This window comes from Equus caballus, chromosome 21, assembly GCF_041296265.1.
Source record: "Equus caballus isolate H_3958 breed thoroughbred chromosome 21, TB-T2T, whole genome shotgun sequence".
Taxonomy (NCBI): Eukaryota; Metazoa; Chordata; class Mammalia; order Perissodactyla; family Equidae; genus Equus; species Equus caballus.
In genome coordinates this window covers 45234339-45254426 of record NC_091704.1, presented here as the reverse complement: position 1 = coordinate 45254426, position 20088 = coordinate 45234339, and the positions used below count along the sequence as shown (strand labels likewise).

Here is a 20088-nt window from a genome sequence, read left to right as displayed (position 1 = left end):
CCCAGCCTGCCTCCTGGCCAATCTGTTGAGGGCTGTGTTACTGTTTGGCACCAGGCTCGCTTGCTTCTTCTCTGAAACAACCGCTCATTATTTTAAGTGCATACCCCTTGGAACAAAGCACGTTTGATTCTCACTACATTGCAAGTGGATGTTTATATTCAGGGTGGCAAAAGAAACAGAGCTGCTGCCTCTATCCTGTTGAGATCTGCCACAGGGTTAGGTGGCAGCCTGCTGGCCGTGGGTGCTTCTGTGTGTGGCTTCTGGAACAAAGTCACCTGCACTCCCTTGCCCCATTCCTCCTCATTGGGTGATGTGTTTTACAATTCCACTTTCATTATAATATCAGTGCTTTTAATTGTCCTGAAGAATTGCAGTATTTCCTTTTTTACAGCTTGGAAAGAGTTGTTATACAGGATATTAGAATAATTTCCTAAGGAACGGAAATGTCCTGATGACAGAGAAGCATCTAAGTATCTAGAAGTTCTGCTTTTCCAAATTGTTGCCAAAACATGGACGCCTCCACCCCAATCTGTAGTTTACCAGCTCCGCTGAATATAAATAGCCACTTCGCTTGTTTGTAATTGTCTTTACATTTTCTCCGTTATTGATTTGGTATCCTTAGCGAGCTATATGGAAAAGGATTTTTTGACTTGTGAGTTCAATATATTTATTCATTAAGCATATGCTCCGCATTTGAAAAGGACAAAGAAATAAAAATGCTACCCTCCCTGGAATGAGGCAGGAGTGTGTGAGTGAGGGCGAACAGCCAGAAGGAATGTCTCTTCCAAGTTGGTCCATTCAGACTTCCTAGAGGAGCTCTGTTATGTGCCAGCAGCAGATCTGAGGACTGTTCCATCATTAAAAGCAACTAATTTTTTTCTTTTAAGTAGTAAAAATGTTGGTCTGCTGGCCAGACTTTATTATTATTAATATTTTCTTAAATGTAGCCTATTGTTGTGTTTTGGTCTCTGAAACTGAAGCTGAGTGAAATCCAGTCTCTTCCCTTTATAAACTGTGCCGCTTTGGCCCAATAAACTTCCACTTTCCCAATCTGAAAACTAGGAATAATAGCAATAGCATCTAATTCCGAAGTAGTGTGAGCACTAAATGCGATAATACTTATTTATAACAAAATATTTAAAAAATAAAATTTTGCAAAGTAAAACTTTTGCGAAGTCATGATTTAAGTAAATGATGGTTATTGTGGCTGTTATTATTATCAATGTTATCATGTTCTTTATCAATCTACCTTAAAGAACTGATATATTGGCCAATGATTATGCTTGCCGTTATAATCCAGAGCAGTAAAGAGGGATTGCCCCCCATATGTCATTGCAACGCATCCGCCTTGTGTCTTCTGTGCAGTTCACAACTATTTTCCCTGTATTCTCACTCCTCTCTTTGATCCTTCTATCATTATAGCATTAGGTAATGTGGACAGTGTAAAGACATATTTCCTTTAGTAGTGACAGTCTTATTCCAAATTGCGTTCCCAACTTCCTCAGTCTCGCCAGACTTGTTTCATTCTTAATCTAGGTACAGAACAGTGAATCGTGGTTAAGATGAAGATGGTGGTACTTAGAATGATGTGAGAAGGGATGTAAATTCCCTATTGAGTCCTTTGGAATTGTCCAATTGTCAACAGAGAATAATATAGACATGTTTTTTGAACCATACACAACAGAGTAATAGTTGAGTTTGCCTACAAGTTCATCAGTCTTGAGTGAAATAAAATTGTTGGCTAATCATTCCTTCTTCTGCATGTGGCAGAGTGAATCTTTTAAAATTTAACTTTCATTGTCATTAACTTGTGGTATTTACTAGATCTGAGTTTTATGATTTTATGAGAGTAAGTGATTTTTAAACATGGTAACATGATAGCATATTTTCTGCCTGCTTTGTTGGTAATAATAAGATACTGTTATTGCTAAATGGATGCTATCATCACAGTCTTTGAAGGGAAAATCTAAATCATCACGGTCTAATGGAAATAGAAGCAAGCCACAAATACAAGCCACATAGGTCATTTTAAATTTTCTAGTAGCCATAAAAAAAGGAAAAAGAAATTAATTGTAATATATTTTATTTTACCTAGTATATCCAAAGTATTATCATGTATTCAATATAAAACTTATTAATGATATAGTTGACATTATTTTTTCATAGTAAGTCTTTGAAATCCATTGTGTATTTTCCACTTACAGTGCATGTCGATTTGCACTAGTCTCATTTCAAATGCTCAGTAGCCCATGTGGCTAATGGCTACGGTATTGGACAGCACTGATCTAAGTAATATGTCATCGTGAAGGTCCTGGAATCTCAGCACCACCTGACACCTAGAATGCCCTCAGTAAATGCATGTTTGATTAAGCTTCCCTGTGTCTTTGCCCCGTTATCTGGGATTTTGCCCTTAGCTTTAAGCATTCTTTTAGAGAAATGCAGTAGTTTCATCACAAACTGAGTACACCTGATATAGTGGACATTTGTACTTTTGGTTTACAAATCTGTGTCTCTCTGCTTTTGTACAGGTGCATTTCTACATGGACTTTCTTTTCTTTTTTTAAACACTAAGACTGATTTTTGTAGGCAGGGGTTGTGGGTGGTCGACATTTCTACATCCCCCGTGTACTTGGCCCATAGTGGTATTCAGTGTGTATGAGTAAATGAAACAGTATGGGTTTCTTATTTTGTCTCTTAAATTGCAAGTTCTGAAGTAGCCATGCTCTTTTTAATCTGTAAACCCTACTGGCCTCAGGTGCAAGGTGTGTGGATTTGTGGACGTGTGTGGGGCACGGTGGGGGGGTGGTATATTAAATCTTTGTTATTGTTATTGGAACATTCTCAAGCCTTTGTGTTAATGCTGTTTGCTTCTTATCCCTAAATGTGGAAAGTGGTTGCAAATTGAAAGATGGTAGGTCCAGGGTATGAAATTCAGTTAACAGGAGTTTGTTCTCACTGGGCAGACAGGTGTAGGGCCCCCATATAGCACAGACACGGGACAGCCTCGAGCTTCTAATGGAAAAAGATCTGAAAGGCTTTTCCATTTGCGCTGCCAGGGCAACAGTGTAGCAGATCTAGGCTGGCATAGCCCCCAGGAAGTGAGGCCTTGATTGAGCCGCCGTGTCATGCTCCTCTTCCAGTTCTCTTGTTTGGAATAAATTAGTGGGGGTGACATTGTCTTTGCATATCATGTCTTCAGCACTACTCAAGGATTATCCCTGGGCCTTGTGGCCTCCTGGTCCAGCTGAACCCCAGCACCCCACCACACACCCCAGGGCAGCTTCCCCACTGTCTGACCCTCTCTCCTAGTGCTTTCCTATCCTGAGGGTTTTCCTTATTCATCCTTAGTTTCAGCTCCACGAGCAGCTTCCTTGTGTCCCTCCCTTGTCCCCCTCAGCTCTGTGGAACCAAGTTGCTTGGGGAGCAGAGGAGGTAAGGTCCACCCCGTGGGCAGCCTGGACCCAGCTGTTACAGTGGTTTTTTATTCCATGAGTGTTTTAAAATAGTCTAATGCTATTCATTTCCAGTTAATTGCAATTGTTTTTATTGTTGGCTGGTTCCTGCAGGAGAGCCAACGAGCAGTACATACGTTCAGAATGGAAATAGGCCAGAAGACCCACACTGGGCTTGCTGGCAGGTCTTCTGCAGTGACTGGAATGATAGAGGTAAATAGTGAATGCAGTGGTTGGCGTAGGGCTGGGAAAGGGTGTGTGTTATCAGGGAGCAGCTAATAGCCAAAGAAATGAGGGATAAGTATGCCCTCCCTGACCTGCAAGTTCAAAGGGGTCACTGTAGGTCATCCTGATATATTTAGCCCAATTAAACTCCAGAGAGTATTTATTTCACTTCTGTAGGTTCATGAAGTGAATTTAGCTACTGACTGCAGAAATGTACTCAACAGTCAGAAATGCAAACTGCAACCGTGCTGTCGAACTTCTAGGCCCCTCTTTTGCTATGGGTGTGAGATGACAGCCTGAGCAAGATCGAGTAGATGAGAAGGCACCAAAGGATTTGTCAGTACTGTTAGGTTGCAAGTGACAGAAACCCAACTTGAATTAGCTTAGGGCAGAAGGGGAGTGTCTTGGCTTATGTGACCCCAAATCCTGTGCTAAAAGGACGTGGCTATAGCAGGGCCTGAATCCCTGGACTCAGGGGCCCCCTAGTTCCCTCTCTCAAACCAGCTTTCTGCCCAGGGCTAGAATCGGGTCTTGGTTCAAGCTGCCGGGTCCATACTGTTCTAGCTTCTCCACCAGAGAGGAAGCTCTTGTCTTCCCTTCCCCTCTTCCTTTGCTTCCCTCCACCTGTGCCTTCCCTCATCCAACTCTGGAAATCCCAGGGAGAGTCTGAATAGCCTTGCTGAGGACACACTCCCATCTCTGGGGAACAGCTACAGCCAGCATACAACGCGGTTGGTGTGGGGGTGGGCGTGGGAGAGACAGTTTTTCTAAAAGAAGACGAGAGCCATTAGCAGGAGAAGGTCTGGCACTCAGGACCAAACCAGACATGGTAGGTCTGCCCTAGCATGCAGGGTAACATTGTTGTGCTAAAGGAGATGAAGCAACCTGCCTTCAAGTGAGCAAGCATCCCCTCTCTGTTGGACTGGGGATGAGAAACATGCTGTTTTGAATATATGCTGTTCAAATGACATGTATTCTGCTGTCGGGGCAGCAGAAATAATTTCTGTGCTCTCCATTCACTTCTTCACTCCTGCTCCTAGGGCATCAGAGTTCACAGAATCTGTTTTATTAACTTAATTTCCTCCTTATTCTGAAATGTATTTGAGACACTAGATGACTGGGCAGAGATTCAGTAGGCCAGACAGAACTATTGTGATCAATGTAAATGACATTTCCAACATTCCAGAATTTGGAGAGTCCAAGTTATTCCCATTTTGAAACCGAGTCAAAGAACTGATGAAATATGCAGTAAGCCAACATTTGGCAATTAAATCTTCCTAGAGTAAAAACAAGAATTAAATACAACCATACATGGAGCCTACACTCTCCCTCCCTCTAAAGATATTTTTCACTACCTAACAGCTTTGTGTATGTATCTCCCTGTTCACTTTTTGTTATTTGATCTTTTTAAAAACAGCTTCGCTGAGATATGATTTACATTCCATAAACTTCACCAATTTTAGTATACTCTTCAATAATTTTTAGTAAATGTATAGAACTGTGTCATCATCACCACATCCAGTTTTAGAATATTTCCATTACCCCAAAAAGATCCCTCATGCCCATTTGCAATCACGCTTTCTTACCATTCCCAGCCCTAGACAATCACTAATCTGCTTTCTGCCTGTAAATGTGCCTGTTCCAGACCTGTCATACACATGGAATCTTACGGTATAAGGTCTTTTATGTCAACCTTCACTTAGCACGATGGTTTTGAGCTTCACCCCTGTTGCAGCATGCGTCAGTATTTCGTTCCTTTTTAGTGCTGGATAGTATTCCATTGTGTGGGAATGCCACATCTTGTTAACCTAGTTGATGGATGTTTCAGTAGTTTCCACTTTTTCTCAATTATGAATTCTGCCATAAACATGTGGACATGTTTTTGTTTCTCTTGGCAAGATACATAGGAGTGGAATTACGGGTTGTATGGTAAATTTATATTTAACTTTGTAAGAAACTGCCAAACTGCTTTCTTTCCACAGTGACTTTTTGCTTTCCACATTTTATGTTGTCACCAGTGATGTTTGAGGATTAGACCTGTGTTGTTAAATGTGGTTGATTCTCTTGGATTTCAAGATGGATGAAACCTGAGGAATGGACTTGGGAAGAAGCCACTAAGGTGCATGGCACATATGTGTTGCCATTGGAGTTGATTACTAGATGTGCAGGGCAGCTCTGTTTAAAGAGATGAACACAGTGGGTTGTTTAGACGGTGCTGTTGACATCAACATCCAGGATTTGGACACATAGAATAGGAAGAGCATTTTAGAGGTATCTTAAATATAACCTCAACACGAGAGAGAATCTCATGGAGTTTCTTACTTCTAGAATGACTTCTGTGTTCCAAAGGTAGCGTGTTTTGATTAAGCCCGTGCTTTTTAAATTGGATAGATTTAGGACATGAGGTAACCTTGGGGCTTTACTCTGGTAGGCTCATTGGAGCATGTGAGGAGCAGATTTGACAGACCAGACAGTGATGTTGCCAGAGCTCTGGCCAATTTTGTATCAGTGCTGCTGGCTCTGACTGATTCATGGACCAAGGTCGGTCCCGGTTGATGGCAGGTTTTATTTTAAAGAAGAATGATGTACTTGTTTCTCAAGAGAAATGTCATCCCTGGATAAAGGCAAGTTGTGAATATAGGGAAGGAGATTAATGTTCTCAAGAGAGTTTTACTGCATGATTATTATGATACCATATCTGAATGACATTTACGGTTTAAAAAGAATGTGGTCATTTATTTTCTTTGGAAGAAAAAAGTGAGATATTGGAGCATTTTAGAAAGGATTCATTGCCAAAATGAAACTATTGCTTATGTCTTTTTTCCTCCCTAAACTTTTCCCTTCTTTATCATCTGGGCCATCTTTTAACCAACCTGCACCGTAGTTAATTCATAAAAACGATGATATGTATGAAAGCACCCAGCCCATAATGAATGCCCCGCAAATTTGCTTGTTTGTTTACTCATTCATTAATTCGTTCATATGTATCTGGTTTGCTGAATAAATAAGCCTCACCAGGATGTAATCATAAAGCGGCTTTATGTCCCACGGTATCTTGAAAATTTATTCAGTCAAGTTAGTATATCCCTTGCCTCCAGATGAAATCTATGACTTTTCTGATTATTGTTCAATTTAAAAAAATTCTACAATCAACTTCAATTGCTAAATACTCTTTTTAATTGAAGTGCAATAGACATGTAACATTAGTTTCAAGTGTACAGCATAACGATTTGATATTTATACGTATTGAGAAATAATCACCACGATGAGTCTAGTTAACATCCATCACCATACAGAGTTACAAAATTATTTTTCTTGTGATGAGAACTTTGAAGATCTACTCTCAGCAGCTTTCAAATATGCAATACAGTATTATTAACTATAGTCACCAGGCTGTACATTATATCCCAGGACGATTTATTTTATAACTGGAAGTTAGTACCTTTTGACTCCCTTCACCCATTTCACCCCCCCTGCCCTCTCCCAGCTACATACTCTTAATTTAGAACTTAGAATGTCCAATTTCAGATAACAATAAAAAGCTAAAATTTGATATAAGATAGAATGTCTTTCTTTTCCAGTCTTTCCCATGCTGTCCTGTTGCCTCCATCTAGCTGTCAGGGTTTATGTTCCCTCCAGGGTTGCAGTGGTAAGACTAGGGGTGGGATGGGTGAGATGAGAGAGAAGACAGATAAGGAAGTTCTCGCCTGGCTGGTACTTTGGGAGGTAGTGCTGTGCTCTCTGAGCCTGACAGGTGTTTTGAGTTGACTCTTGCTCTTGGGCTCTTTCATGGGGTGTTATGGCCTGAAGTGTGTGTTCCTAAAATTCAAATATTGAAGTCCTCATCCCTAGTTGGGAGATAGGGCCATTAAAGAGGTAATTAAGGTAAAACAAGGTCATGTGGATGGGCCCTAGTCCAGTGTGACTGGTGTCCTTCTAAGAGAGATTAGGTCACACACAGAGGAAGGCCATGTGAAAAAAGGGAGAAGACAGCCATCCACAGCCAAGAAAAGAGGCCTCAGAATAAGATCCACCCTGCTGTCACCCTGATCTGGACTTCTAGCCTCCAGAACAGTGAAGGATATACGTTTCTGTCATGTAAGCCACCAGGCTGTGATACATGTTATGGCAGCCCCAGCAAACTAGTACAAGGGGCCTTTGGAGAGCCCTCTCCCCTCCTCGCTCCACTCCTGGACCATCACTGGGGGCCTCTCCCCTGCAATTCCCTTGATGCAGGTGATGTACTCACCTCTGGTTTGTTGCTTCTCCATCTGGGACTCAGCTTCTCTCAGCCCTCTTCGTCCTTCTAATCTACTCTATTAGACAGGATCTGAGACAACTTACTACCCTCTGTTGTGAGTTGTCTACAGAAAACATACGTCTATGCTCAAACTCCAGCATGCAAGCTAATCGTAACCCAGCAGCAACCTCTCCTTCATTCCCATCCTCACAGCATAGGCCGCTTTCTCTCCCACCTGTTAGATTTTCCAGGCGAGGATCAGACACCTGTTCCACTCTCTCTAAGTGGTCCTGGAAGCCTCTCATGAGGTTGAGTACACGTGGTGGGAATCATTGCATCTTTCTCTCCAAAGAAAGATCCTCTCCTGGTCTCGACACACTCTGACCCTTTAAACCCTGGATGTGAGTGAGGGGTTCAAGAATCTTGTTATAAGTTTTCAACTAAATCTTTTGAAGATTTGCATCTTGGACTGGCCACTTACTTTGTAATGAAACATCTGTTGTATCTTTGTGCTTCCAATTTAACACTTAGTGCTCATGCATTCATTTATTCCGCTGTAGTGAACTTTCACTGAGTGTTGACTATGGAGAGAGTCTTGCTGAGGTTAGAGGTGAAGCCTCGGGCCCATTAGGATGGACTTTTTCCTTATTAAGAAGCTCCCAGGGGACAGGCCCCATGGCCAAGTGGTTAAGCTCATGTGCTCCGCGTTGGTGGCCCAGGGTTTCGTTGGTTTGGATCCTGGGCGTGGACTTAGCACTGCTCGTCAAGCCATGCTCAGGTGGCACCCCACAGCAGAGCTAGAAGGACCTACAACTAGAATATACAGCTCTGTGCTGGGGGGCTTTGGGGAAAAGAAGAAAAAAAAGAAGGAAACAAAGAAGCTCCCAGAATCTCATGCAAAATCACGGAACAGGCACGTTGATTTGGGGGAATGCTTGGCCTGCCCCACAGCCCTCTCCAGTATCAGGCTGATAACTATCCTGTGAACCTGCCCCCAGGGTTCTATTTGATGATCTTTGCTCTCTGTTGACTCTGGCATTCCATTATTCAAAATGGTCAGCTCCCTTGACTAAGCTCAGCATGTTCCTGGGGAGATGCTGCATGAGGAGCATAGCAATGAGAGAAGAGGGCAGGCAGGAGGGGAAAAAGGAGGGGCAACCTGTTAAGACTTCGTAGGCCGAATGTGTTGGGTTTTGTTTTTTTCTTTAAGAACTTTGTGCTTTCATATGTACATGGCGAAACCTAATCATTGTGCTGCATTTACTGAAATCCCAGTGCAGCTAACCATGTCAGGGTGCTCACCTTCCTCAGTGCACTTGGGACCAGGGAGAACCATACTGAGGTCAAAGGTGAAGTGTAAAGGCTATCCCGGTGCCTAACCCATATCTTTGTCCTACAGATTCATTCATGAAACATTTATGGATTATATGCCAATGCCCAAGTATATGCAAGATGAAAATCCTACCCTGAAAGTCTGCCATTCCAAAGTAAGCAGGCAGTCTGAGGTGCACATTTTCAAATTTGCTGAAAACTGGTAACAGGATTCTTGAACTCCCCTCCCTCGCATTCAGGGTCTGAAAGGGTCAGAGTGTGTGGGGACTGGGGGGGGAGGATCTTTCTTTGGAGAGAGAACTAGGCAATGATTCCCACCGCGTCTACTCAACCTCACGAGAGAGGCCTATAGAATCACTTAAAGAGATTGGACAGGGGCCAGCCTGGTGGTACAGCAGTTAAGTGCGCACGTGCCGCTTCTCAGTGGCCCCGGGTTCGCCGGTTCGGATCTTGAGTACAGACATGGCACCGCTTGGCACGCCATGGTGTGGTAGGCATCCCACATAGAAAGTAGAGGAAGATGGGCACGGATGTTAGCTCAGGGCCAGGCTTCCTCAGCAAAAAGAGGAGGACTGGAAGTAGTTAGCTCAGGGCTAATCTTCCTTAAAAAAAAAAAGAGAGAGATTGGACAGGCATCTGACCCTTGCCTGGAAAATCTAAGATGGGCATGTCCCGTCTTGTGGGAGAACACTGACAAGATGTCTTTCCTTTTCAGCTTGCCCAAATCATGAGTTTCCTTAAAGGCCAGTTAGACCCTTACCCCTATTATGAAGACTTCTCTGATTTTTCTCAGCCCTCAAAGATTCCCATTCTTTGAATTCCTACAGTATTTGACACCTAATTATTAGGTGGTTTGAGATCATTCTCTACTCCCACCCTAGGTCAGTTTCGATCCTCCAGTAGTGCCTGCCCAGAGTTCCCATAACCTAAACGTCTGTATGTGTTTAAAATTCTGTCTTACTAAGACGAGAACAAATCTTCTGTGGATAAAGTAATTTGGGTGAGGGGGAACGGTACTCCCTGGCTTCTGCTTCCCAATTTTCTATTCTTTATTCCAGAAGCAGTGACGTAAGTCGTAGGCGCAGCCCTATCCGAGAGGGACAGACTTGGACCAGCTTCTTCCCCTGGGAGGAGTTCAGATGGCGCGAGGTGCTCTGTTGTCAGGGAACCTTTATTGGGAAGGTTGATCTGGAGAGACCTTTTACAGAGTGTATTTGTTTTGCCAGATTGAGAGAACTGCGTGTTTACACAGCTTTTGGTTAAAATTCCATGTTTGTTGCAGAGCCATTATTCTCGGAGGAAATGATCAAGTACTTCAGGGACAAGAGGTAGATACTGGCAAGAAGTATTTTTAGTTGCTCACATTTGTTCAATGCCTTCTTCAGTGTTCTGGATTTTACGTCTGATACTCTTTTTGACTTGGAAGAAGAAATTCTGAAGCCTAACTGGGGCGTGCGTTAGTGCTCTGGTGTTGCTGAGGATTCCATAGAAGTATTTCCACGTTCAGTGATGGAAGGATTAGTGAGCGAGAGGACATTGTTTACTCTGCTCCTCTAATGCTGTGGTGATTCAGATGGAATTATTTTAAACCACTGCCCTTGAATCCTGTGGTATGCTGTCTTAGATTCTGATGTATTCTTGTGATTCAGGCAAATGTACCTGTGTGTACAGCTACCGTGTGTCTTTGCGAGTTAATGTTCCTTAGTGGTCGTAAGTAACCAGCTAGTTGCTCTCCTAGGATTTAGAGTGTAGAGGGTTGCCCTCTCACCCTCCACAATATTTTGAAAGATTCAAACATAGTCAGTGCTCAAAAATTTTGATCAATCATATCTACTGTACAACATCTCTAGATTATTTTTTTAATTTTTTATTAAGATTATGATAGTTTACAACCTTGTGAAATTTCGGTTGTACATTATTGTTACTCATGTTGTAGGTACACCACTTCACCCTTTGTGCCCTCCCCCCACCCCCCCTTTCCCCTGGCAACCACCAATCAGTTCTCTTTGTCTCTATGTTTAACTTCCACCTATGAGTGGAGTCATACAGAGTTCGTCTTTCTGTGTCTGGCTTATTTCACTTAACATAATACCTTCAAGGTCCATCCATGTTGTTGTGAATAGGACGATTTTATCGTTTTTTATGGCCTAGTAGTATTCCATTGTATATATATAACATATCTTCTTTATCCAATCATCAATTGATGGGCATTTAGGTTGCTTCTACATTTTGGCTATTGTAAATAATGCTGCAATGAACACAGGGGTACATGGGACTTTTGGAATTGCTGATTTCAAGTTCTTTGGATAGATACCCAGTAGTGGGATGGCTGGGTCATAAGGTATTTCTATTTTTAATTTTTTGAGAAATCTCCATACTGTTTTCCATAGTGGCTGCACCAGTTTGCATTCCCACCAACAGGGTATGAGGGTTCCTTTTTCTCCACAACCTCTCCAACATTTGTCATTTTTTGTTTTGGATATTTTTGCCTTTCTAACAGGTGTAAGGTGATATCTTAGTGCAGTTTTGATTTGCATTTCCCTGATGATTAGTGATGGTGAGCATCTTTTCATGTGTCTATTGCCCATCTGTATATCATCTTTGGAGAAATGTCTGTTCATGTCCCCTGCCCATTTTTTGATCAGGTTGTTTGATTTTTTGTTGTTAAGCTGTGTGTGTTCTTTATATATTATGGAGATTAATCCTTTGTCAGATAAATAACTTGTAAATATTTTTTACCAATTAGTGGGTTATTTTTTTGTTTCAATCCTGTTTTCCCTTGCCTTGAAAGAGCTCTTTAGTCTGATGAAGTCCCATTTCTTTATTCTTTCTATTGTTTCCCTTGTCTCTAGATTATTTTTAATGAAAGTGTCAATTATAGGTATGGTATCATTGAGTCTAGAACTGTGGTTCCCCAATCTGGTTGAGCCTCCAAATAACCTGAGGAGTCAAAGAAAAAAATTACAGGTTTCTGAGCCTCTTTTCTGATTACAGAATCAGAATACCTGGCTGGGGCTCCAAGGGGACCCTCATGTGCTGACATAATTGGCACCACTGCCTTATGAAATAATCCTTGGGCCATAGGAGGGGATGGGAGTGGGTAGGCGCAGGAGTAGTTTGAAAACAGGAGAGAAGAAGAGAGGGATTTTTTTTCTAACCACTTCAATCGGGGGTGGGTTGTGGTAGAGAAATAGCTAAATAAAGAAAATCTAGGAGCAACAACATTTTAGCATTAAGGGCATTGCTTGTTAACCTTTGTTCCTTTGAAGTTCTTTTTCAATCAGTCCAGAGGTTTCTAATCTGGAATTTTCCCAACTAAGAATTGGAGAAGGTAATGGAGATTTAATAATCTGTTTTTAAAAATAAAACAGCTTTGTCAAGATATAATTCCCATCCTATTCAATTCACCCACTTGAAGCATACAATTGAATGGTTTTTTGAATGTTCACAGGTTGTGCAGCCATCATGACAATAAATATAGAACATTTTTATCACCCTGAAAGGAAACCTTATATCCATTATAGGTTATTTTTAATACTCAAAGAAATCTAACATTCATAATAAAGCTCTATAGGCTAATATCAAGGTTTTTTGATTCTGGCTAGAATTATGTCAGATAAGAGTATCGTATGTTAAGGTTTGATTCAGAGTTATATTCTTTTTAAAGGGAAACTGGATCCATAAACCCTGTTTGTTGGGTCTGGTCTTTCAGGTGAGCGGGCAGCAGGACTGCATCTCTGCACCTTCTCATCCTCACTGATTGACTTGATGTCACATGATGCTTGGTGACCAGTGATGGAAGCCATGGTTCAGTGACTTCTTTTGGATTGAGCAGGGAGTACACTGACTAATATTTCTGCTCCAGGGGTAAATACACTTTATTCTGCTTGAAATGGGAGAACTTAGTTCAAACAACTTTTCCCATCAATGTGTAACGTTTCATCTTCTTATTGTACTATCCAGATGAGGCTACTGTGCAGTTAATTGAGCTGCGCTGCAGCTCTTTTGACTTAAGTATCTTGATTAAGTGACTTTTCCAAGGATTGCTATTAGTGTAACCTCGCTATGTTGATAGATGTCACTTTACTCAAGATAGCCTGTAGTCCAGTCTGGGCGTTGAAAGTTTGGGTTTGGAAATTGGAGCTGTAAGATTCCAGCTGACCCAAGGAGGGCAAGTCCCTGATTTACTTGTGGCTCACCTTGGGGAAGAGGAGATGCTGGGACACGGGGAGCCCAGTATCATCTCAGGGGCAAGTTACTTACCACAGGTCATGGTTTCCAGGTTTTAGATCCTTTGACAAATACAGGAAAGCAGTGCTCTGTTACTAATTTTGATTACCCCCAGCTGTAGTTCTTCTTTCTGAAGTTACTATTCTGAAGGTTTCCAGAACTTCTTTACCCTTGACCTCTATCTCTGTCCTCCTGGAGTCACACCCATGGACCACCCAGCTATGACACACCCAGAGCCGTGACTCCAGGAAGACCTTCATTTCACAGCTAATACCTTCCCCTGGGAATTTTTGGAATTCATTGCTTTGTTTATTTAATCCTCTTCAGATAGGAGGTTGCATACTTCTCATTGCCGTAATTAAAAGAAAAAAGAGGGGCCAGCTCAGTGGTGTACTGGTTAAGTTTGTGTGCTCCACTTCCATAGCCTGGGGTTCACAGGTTCGGATCTCACGTGCAGACCTACACAACACTCATCAAGCCACGCTGTGGTGGCATCTCACATTAAATAGAGGAAGATTGGCACAGATGTTAACTCAGGGCCAATCTTCATCACAAAAAAAAAAAGGCAAAGACAAACACAAAGAACTAGTACAATGCTCATGACCTCAAATAAAAATCTTACTCACCTCACCTAAGACGTGTTCTATGACGGAAGGAATGCTTTGCATGTTTACATCTTGGTGGGCTCCACAGTTTGTGTATTATCCAAGCTTTGACTTCTCTCTTCTCCCTTTCCAGTTGCATGGGTTTGGCCTCTTTTCTTGGTTATTAGCACTTCCCCCAGAGGGTGGAAGGAATTGAACTCAAAGGATGATTTCCATTTTCTAGCTACAGTTGGTGGAGAACCATGAGCCTATGGCAGTTGGGAATGTCTGATTATCATTATTTCTACTTGGATTCATCAAAAGGTAGTTTGTTTTGACATGAAAAAGGACTGTTTTATGTACCAGCCCAACTTTGGCAAGTGTATTCCCTTATTCCATCCACCTCAATTCTAGGTTCTCAAACTTCAGTTTGCAAAAGATTCCACCAGGGAGATTCCTGGGTCCTGTCCCCTGAGATTCAATTTTCATGGGGTGTACACTAGGATTTTGCATTTGACAAATTGTCCACAAGTCCTTCTGATGCAGATTAACTAGGGGTCGACTTTGAGAAACACTGTCCCAGAGTTTGTACTTTGCTGTTCAGGTACCAGTCCAGCTTTCTCTGTGGTTAAATCCTTGGCAATTAACGACACACTGTAATTACACATTCTGTCACTCCTGCCTAGGCTGGGTGCACAATGCTACTGCAGACTCCAGGTTAGGGTCATCAAAGTGCTTTATGATGACCAGGTTTTAATGCCATTCATCCAGGGGTCCTGCTTAATGGCAGCAGCAATAATGAAAGTAAACACATTAGAAGTCAGAGAGTCACTGGACAACTTCTGGAGGCGGTGACAAGGACATCAGGAGGGATGAGCACAGCCATTCAGTTGCTTGCCCTTTTTCCTTCTCTAGTTGCTCAGATCAATTAAGTCCAGAGTGATAAGGATAATGGCAAAACATGAGATGACCTTGAAAGGCTTCTGAAAAATATGGTAACCATCTGACCACTATTTCTTAGTGCTCAAGTGGGTAGTATGGTTAAATTTCACCTGTTGTCACTTTCTGTCAGGTGAGGCTTAAAGTTATATTTATTGAGCACTTATGATCATATATAATGGGAACGTGCACATAGCTTTTCTTGCCTTTTTGTCATAAATGCAGAAGTTGCACACTTTGTACATTTTCCAGGTTTAAGGAAGAAAAAGATAAAGTTTGTCTCGTATTTTAGCACAGGATTCCACTTTCTGGTTTTAGTTTTAAAGCTGTAGGGCAGTGGGAAAAGCATTCAGCTCCCAGTTAGACTTTGGGGTCTGGTTCTGAATTCTATCATAAAGAGGATTTGTGACTGCAGGCCAGTTTCCTAACTTCTCTGAGGGGCTCCATTTCTACCTCGGGGAAAATGAGGGGTTTAGACGGGATTAATAGTGTTAACTTTTGAAGAGTGACACTCCCCCTCCCCCCCTTGCAGAATCTGATGAAATGTAGGAACTTTCTTCCCTTAAAAAAGTACACATACTTAAGAAAATTACATTCACTTTCCAGGGGACCATAGGCTCCTCCTAAATAAGGTGATTTCTGACGGCTTTTCCACCTCCAACTTAGGATTGCTGGGTCCCCCAAGGACCTGAGGAGTCTTTCACTGTTTAAAGTGGCCTCTTGAAGAATGAGGTATCTGATGAGGGAGGTTTGTTGTTCCTGGCATTTTTCACTAACTGCCCTGGGCATTTAGGAGGGGAAAAAAAAGAAACCACACTGAGAAAAGTAAATAGGGAATGAATGGCATCTGGAATATGAATTGCTTTCCTTATCATACTTCGCTATTGTGGCCCTTCCAAAGGAGGCAGATGGAATAATTGTAACGTGAAGGATGTACAGAGGAATTAGTTCAGCATACAGATACTGTATTTTGTACAATGACAGCTAAGCACTTACTTAAACTTGTTCTACTTTTAATGTTTGGGAAGTTGGGATACAATGTAAAGTTTTGGTTAACTTGAAAAGTCAGAAGGTTCTAGGAAGTGTGTCATGGGTGGAAAGAACCTATTCTTTACCACGTCTTAGCTCTTATCTGTGACCACCTTCCTAACCCCACACCAACCTCCCGCCCATGGCCCAAAGTTATAATCCAATCAGGAAGGAATATCTGGAGTGTTTATTTGGAAACCTAGTAGTTAGTTTCTTTCTTTCTCTGCTTAGGTGTTGAAAAGTCTCCTCTAGAGCTTTGGAAGGCTGAATGATCTCAACATGAAGAGCTTGAAAGCGAAGTTCAGGAAGAGCGACGTAAGTACCCCGTGACTCATGGTGTGGCTGCTCCACCCGTGCTCCTGGAGCTGGAGAGTCCTCCACCCCTGCCTTGATAAGGCGCTGGGTTAATCAACCATGGAAGCCAGACGTGCTCTGGGTGCTTAAGGTGGCTTTCGTGAATGGCGTGCTCCAGGTTCCTTGCTGTTTCTATTGTCTAGCCTTCAAAAATGACATTTCTTAATACCTGGGGTCTGTGCCTTGTAGAGAAACAGTCAAATTAAACATCTTAAAGAAAATAATCGGTAAAAACCTCAGCATTTCTAAAGTCCCCCCAGTCTGACTCAGAATGTCATTTGTAGAGGAAGCTGGTCTCAGGAGTGTATTCACACGGTTTGTCTTTGGCTTTTGGAAACTTTTTAGCTCTCTGTTAAGGCTTTTGTGGTAAAACAACAATATCTATTGCTCCCCGCACCTTTACTCCCCCTGAATTCCTGGGGTTCTTACTCGTTATCCATCATAAAAGATTGGATTGGAGGAACAAGCTATGATGTCAGAATTATGAAACAAAGTCTCCCAGTGGAGAAAATAACATAGCAGCGGGATTATACACAACGCTATTTTAACAAAAGGTCACCTCATAAACCCTGCTGGGATTCCAGCCTTGTACTAGCTGTGATCCAGATGCTTGGAGCAGAATTATTGAAGGGGCGAAATTCACGGAAGAGTATTAGATGGAAGCTGAGATATGTCACCCTCATAATGGGCTTGCTCGGTTCTCATTTAAAATTAGATAATTAAAGGTGAACCTGGATTTTATTGCTTTGCCATGAATTATATGACAGCTTGGCACAATTGCATTTTTTGCAATAAATGGAGGCTGCATCTTTTATGGCTAACATGTCACACGCATACCTCCTTTTGGCTGAAGCTTATCTCCTGAGGCTGCATCGTGACATGTAAGTTACTGCCCTGATAAGGCCCAGACCATGCGAGATGCTTGTGGGATGATTTAAAAATGTTGTCTTGCTTAAAGATGGTTAGAACAAGAAAGGGTTTTTAGGAAAAAGTTGGTCTCACCTTCTCATTCTTCAGGTTAGTTAACTGGAACTCAGAGAACGCGAAGTCACTTGGCCAAAGTCATCCAACTAGCCTTAGCCAGAGAGAGGCTTGGTCATCTGACTTCCTTAGCCCCTTGTCCCTGCCATTCCTCTGGGAAACCCCATTCAGCTTCCTCCTCTGTCTGCCACCGTGTGATGCTCCGGCCTACAGATCTCATTTAGCTTTCAGTTAAGAAGGAAAAGGCAATTAAATGGAAAATGTTGCCCAGTTGAGCAGATATGGGTTTGTAAATTGTGTGACCAGGTTAACAAATGTCTTTTCCATTCCAAGGGAATTTGGGTAGCTTCCGTTTATACAAGTTGAGATTGTTTTAACAAAGTTTAATCAGTCTAGAATTCCATCAGCTATCATGGGGGCAGGGGGAAGTGATAGGCACATAAACTTTTGGTTTAAAAATTAAGAACTGGTGGCATTAAAAAGGGTGTTGCCGGAGTCTAGTTTTTAAATAAAAACAAATATTTCCATGATAAAAAAAATCACAGTAATAATGCTATTAAAAGCTTCTGGGATTTGGCAGCAGAAAGGCTGTGATTTTGGCAGTGCTAAGAGACGAAATGTTAGAGGAGAAAGCTTGGAGGAGGGGAGCAAAGGAAATTGGTATAACGGGACCAAATGATATCAAATGGCTCCCCAAATTTGTCCCAAATTGCTTCCCAGAGTCACACCACTCTATAGCCAAATGGAGGGAATAAAAACAAAAAAGAGGGGCTGGCCCCATGGCCGAGTGGTTAAGTTCGCGCCCTCTACTTCTGTGGCCCAGGGTTTCACCGGTTCAAATCCTGGACATTGCACTGCTCATCAGGCCACGCTGAGGCAGTGTCCTACATGCCACAACTGGAAGGACCCACAACTAAAAACTACACAACTATGGACTTGGGGGATGTGGGGAGAAAACCAGGAAAAAAAAAAAAAGAAGATTGGCAAAAGTTGTTAGCTCAGGTGCCAATCTTTAAAAAGGAAGAAAAAGAAAACAAGTTCAAACTCCAGTTTGTTCATCAGCCATGTGATAATAATAACGAACCGGTATGGAGTATTTACTATATGTCAGGTGCTGCCCAGCTCTTTATGTGAAATCGTTCAATCTCGCCACCAACCTTATGTGGTAGGTATTATTGTTGGGCTCATTTTACAGATGAAGAAACTGAGACCCAGGGAGGTACAGTAACTTCTCTGGGTTCTTAGAACTCTTAAGTCGTACAACCAGTTGTGCCAAAGTAGCCCAATTCCAGAGCCCAGGTTTCCTGAAAGAGGAATTTTGGATGGAGCTTCGATTTTATGAAACTGTATAATCTAGGGGGTTGCTTGGAAAAGTGACTTTGGACATAGGGTTGTGGCCTTGGGCAAGTCTTTTACCTTTTGTGAACCTCAGCTTTCTCACCTGAAAAGTGGGGAAGATAATATTAACCGTATAAATTTGTCATGAAGGTTAAACGTGCTAATGTATGTAACACATCTTAGAGCCTAGCGCCCTGGAGATACTTGGTAAATATTTACTCCTTTCTCTTAATCAGAAACCCATGATAAAAAGTGGTTTGAAAGCGTCTATGGTCTGGAGGGCAGAATAATCTGGGAACAGCTGCTGCTTCTGGAAGCTTGATTTTCAGTGCATGCCTTTCGGTTTGAATTTTTGTGTGTGTGTATATGCACAGACATGCATCACTTGTTACAAGAAAAACAAGTTTTAAACTATTTACATTCAGTTAAATGAGCCATACTAAATCTTCCTTACTTAAAGTGAGGGGTCTCTCTCAAAGAATGATCCTAAACCATCCGCCACCAAATTTTCCTGCTTGTCTTTGTGTGAGGCTGAAAGGAGAAGGGGGAAGAAAGGGTTCTTTGTGTTTCTGGGGGGTAGGAAGATGAGGGACCACAGATCATGTTCGCGCTTTCATAAAGAGAAGGCAGGTGACCCGTTGGTGCGATCGCATTTCAGCCAGCCTGTTTCTGGGAGGTCTGCAGCCAGATCAGTTTGTGGCAGTTCAGAGCAAAACCCAGGAGTGAAAAAGGACAAGAGTGGCCCAAAGGAGCCCCCCATGGTTGGCCTTAAGGCCCCATTGCTACTCCGGGACCATCATGCGGGTAGATTTAATCTGAGTGTCTTTTCTAGAACACTTGACTCAGATGGCTACCAAGTCAAGGCAGGTTTATGTGTGTGGAAAAGGGGAATGAGCCCAGTTCTGTGTGCTGTGGTTAGATAACGTCATTGTCTAGTTGCTTTCACCCCTGAACATATTTGAGACCCTGCAGATAACCCGCAGAGGCCAAAGACAGCTGTGGAGCTAAACACTTTTCCTTCTATGGTGGATGACATTTTTCAGTTCAAATTTATAGCTTTATTTTGGGCATCCTTGAGCTTGAGTTGGATACTAGAGAAGATACGGAAGAAATATGAAGTATGGTTCTTGTCTTTAAGAAGCTCATAAACTGAGGTGGGAGGAGAAAAATTACACGCGGGAAATAACTAAGGCAAAATACAAATAGTATAGATTATAGATAATAAGGGGACGTTTGAGATGGTCTAACCAGTTGTTGAATTGTGGGGTCTGGATGATAAATGCTATAGATATTCAGACAGGGATGAATCCCTGGAAGAGGGAGAATTTGGGGGAGCTTTACAGAGATGGTGCTTCTTCCAGGCCTTGAGGAGGGGTAGAATTTG

General features: G+C 42.2%; 1 protein-coding gene across 15 annotated transcripts in view; it reads left to right on the top strand.

Annotated features, from left to right (window-relative positions):
• Window positions 1-20088, top strand: part of RAI14 (retinoic acid induced 14) — a 138497-nt gene that overhangs the window by 8573 nt on the left and 109836 nt on the right. For 8 of the 15 annotated variants that reach the window (XM_070246335.1, XM_070246340.1, XM_070246346.1 and 5 more), the window contains exon 2: window positions 16263-16346. In XM_070246335.1, coding sequence (XP_070102436.1) covers window positions 16311-16346 — 36 coding nt within the window. In that variant the 5' untranslated portion in view covers window positions 16263-16310. Of the gene's footprint in view, window positions 1-10312; window positions 10399-12961; window positions 13117-16262; window positions 16347-20088 lie in introns of those variants that run through there. The other 7 variants (XM_070246347.1, XM_070246341.1, XM_070246336.1 and 4 more) reach the window with 2 other exon arrangements.